This window comes from Triticum aestivum, chromosome 4D, assembly GCF_018294505.1.
Source record: "Triticum aestivum cultivar Chinese Spring chromosome 4D, IWGSC CS RefSeq v2.1, whole genome shotgun sequence".
In the NCBI taxonomy this organism is placed as follows: domain Eukaryota; kingdom Viridiplantae; phylum Streptophyta; class Magnoliopsida; order Poales; family Poaceae; genus Triticum; species Triticum aestivum.
The window spans coordinates 484,739,634-484,742,060 of NC_057805.1; the positions used below are offsets into that span (position 1 = coordinate 484,739,634).

At 55.7% G+C, this 2,427-nt stretch overlaps 1 protein-coding gene across 1 annotated transcript; it reads left to right on the forward strand.

Moving 5' to 3' along the window:
• The first annotated feature begins 681 nt into the window (after window positions 1-681).
• Window positions 682-2,145, forward strand: LOC123100471 (AP2/ERF and B3 domain-containing protein Os01g0141000). Its single transcript, XM_044522400.1, has one exon. The coding sequence runs from the start codon at window positions 882-884 to the stop codon at window positions 1,968-1,970; it is 1,089 nt and encodes a 362-aa protein (XP_044378335.1). The 5' UTR covers window positions 682-881; the 3' UTR covers window positions 1,971-2,145.
• Window positions 2,146-2,427: the final 282 nt, after the last annotated feature.

Genomic DNA, 2,427 nt, shown 5'->3' on the forward strand with positions numbered 1-2,427 from the left:
AAAGGAAAATGTTTCGTTTTCAGCAAGTACCCCTATTGGACAATGTATTTAGAACGTAAATGCCACTCGGGCCAGACCGAAAAAGGCCCAAAACGCTCGATCCAGAGAGGCTTGCGTTCGTAACCGCCCCACTCATTCGTCCCCAATCAACTCGCTTTTAAGTTGCATTATTAAGCACTTTGTGATATTTGTAACCTGCTTTTAAATTGCAATGTTAAACACTTTATGATATTTGTTTTCGTGTTCATATTAGACGTGAAACTGTCTGAAATAATAAGTGTTAGCAATTCAACACTCAGTTTCAATCTATGGCTGTTAGAGACATTTCATCACACAACTCATACAACAATTATAGGCTGAAATCTCAGAAAAGAACTAGACGGCGGATTTTATCAGCGGTTGATTCTCCGGGCAGATTACCAGAATCGGCAAATTTGACAAATTTGACCTATAAACGAAATCAAATCACAGAATGAACTGTCCGTGAAACTATTTCACGCGGCTGACCCGTGGCGCCTAGCTCTCAGGCGCTGCACTAGTGCAACGCCTGGGAGCTAGGCGCAGCACTAGTGCAACGCCTAGGAGCTAGGCGCTACACTGTATAGTGTGGCACCTAGCTCTCAGGCGCTGCACACTGACTTAGTAATTTTCTGATCACACGGGTGCGACGCTAGTCGTGTAGCGCCTATCTGTGAGGCGTTGCACAATGTAGTGTGGCGCCTTCGTGTCGGGCGTCGCACAAAAAGGTCAGCCGCGTGAAATAGTTTCACGGATAGTTCATTCTGTGATTTGATTTCGTCTATAGGTTAAATTTGTCAAATTTGGCACCAGAATCATGGCCGAAAAGAACTGGCCCATACACACACTCCAAAGGGAGAATCATGGCCGAAAAGAACTGGCCCATACACACACTCCAAAGGGACGTCCCTCCAAAGGGCAGATGCCAAGCCACAGAAAAGCAACAGTCCATGGGACTGCAGATCCTGAGCTCCACGCCGGAGCACTCTTCCGGCGCGTCCACGGCCACGACCGAGTCGGGTGCCGCCGGCCGGCTGCCGACGACGCTGGGCCTGCCTGTCGCCATCCCCGACGAGGCCGTGACCTCGCGCTCGGCGTCGGCATCGGCGCAGTCGGCGTCGTCGCGGTTCAAGGGCGTGGTGCCGCAGCCCAACGGGCGGTGGGGCGCCCAGATCTACGATCGCCACGCGCGCGTCTGGATCGGCACGTTCCCCGACGAGGACGCCGCGGCGCGCGCCTACAACGTGGCCGCGCTCCGCTACCGCGGCCTCGACGCCGCCACCAACTTCCCGCGCACGGCCGGGTCGACGGAGCTCGCCTTCCTGGCGGCGCACTCCAAGGCCGAGATCGTCGACATGCTCCGGAAGCACACCTACTCCGACGAGCTCCGCCGGGGCCTGCGCCGCGGCCGCGGCATTGGGGGGCGCGCGGAGCCGACGCCGTCGTGGGCGAGGGAGCCCCTCTTCGAGAAGGTGCTGACGCCGAGCGACGTCGGCAAGCTGAATCGCATCGTGTTGCCGAAGCAGCACGCCGAGAAGCACATCCCCCTGAAGCGCGCGCCGGAGACAACGACCACCGCTGACAAGGCCGTGCTGCTGAACTTCGAGGATGGCCAGGGGAAGGTGTGGCGGTTCAGGTACTCGTACTGGAACAGCAGCCAGAGCTACGTGCTCACCAAGGGCTGGAGCCGCTTCGTCCGGGAGAAGGGCCTCGTCGCCGGCGACGTCGTCGTGTTCTCCTGCTCAGAGTACGGCCACGAGAAGCAGTTCTACATCGACTACAAGAAGACCACGACGGTGAACAGCGGCGCGTCGGCGTCACCGCCGCCGCCGGTGGTGGAGACGGGCAAAGGAGAACAAGCCCGTGTCGTGAGGCTGTTCGGCGTCGACCTCGCCGGAGAGATGAGGGGGCTAGCGGCGCCAGCGGAGCTGGAGTTGTTCAAGAGGCAATGACATTGGCGAGTATGATTGGTTTTGCTACACCAATTGGTATTGTGGTATTCCCCAAGCAGTTACTCCCTCCGTTCCTCTATGTAATGCGCATAGGTTTTTTGGCATTATTTCGAAATGTAGTGCGTATTAGCTACTTTGGGCTCTTTTGGACGAAACTAAGAGCAATTCTAGCAAACCCCGCAAAACGCCGGCCCGCAAAACGCGTTTGCAGTTCGTGCAAAACCGCTTTTGCGCGCCGGCGAGGGCTAGCACAGATGCAGACCCTCCGAACGGACCCGTAAAAAAGTATATTCGCGGAATATGCTTTTTTACGGGTCGGCTATGCGGGTTTTGCTCGGGCAATAGCGCAACGACCCGCAAAACAGAAAAACTGCAAATCTGAAATTTGTCATAGGGCCTCACAAACAAGTTCAAATTCAAATGACAAACAGTTTGCGCGCGAATAAAAGCGAAGTTC

What these genes read in the sequence shown, in the direction of transcription:
- LOC123100471 (XM_044522400.1), top strand. Translation starts at nt 882, where the DNA reads ATGGCCGAAAAGAACTGGCCCATACACACACTCCAAAGGGACGTCCCT.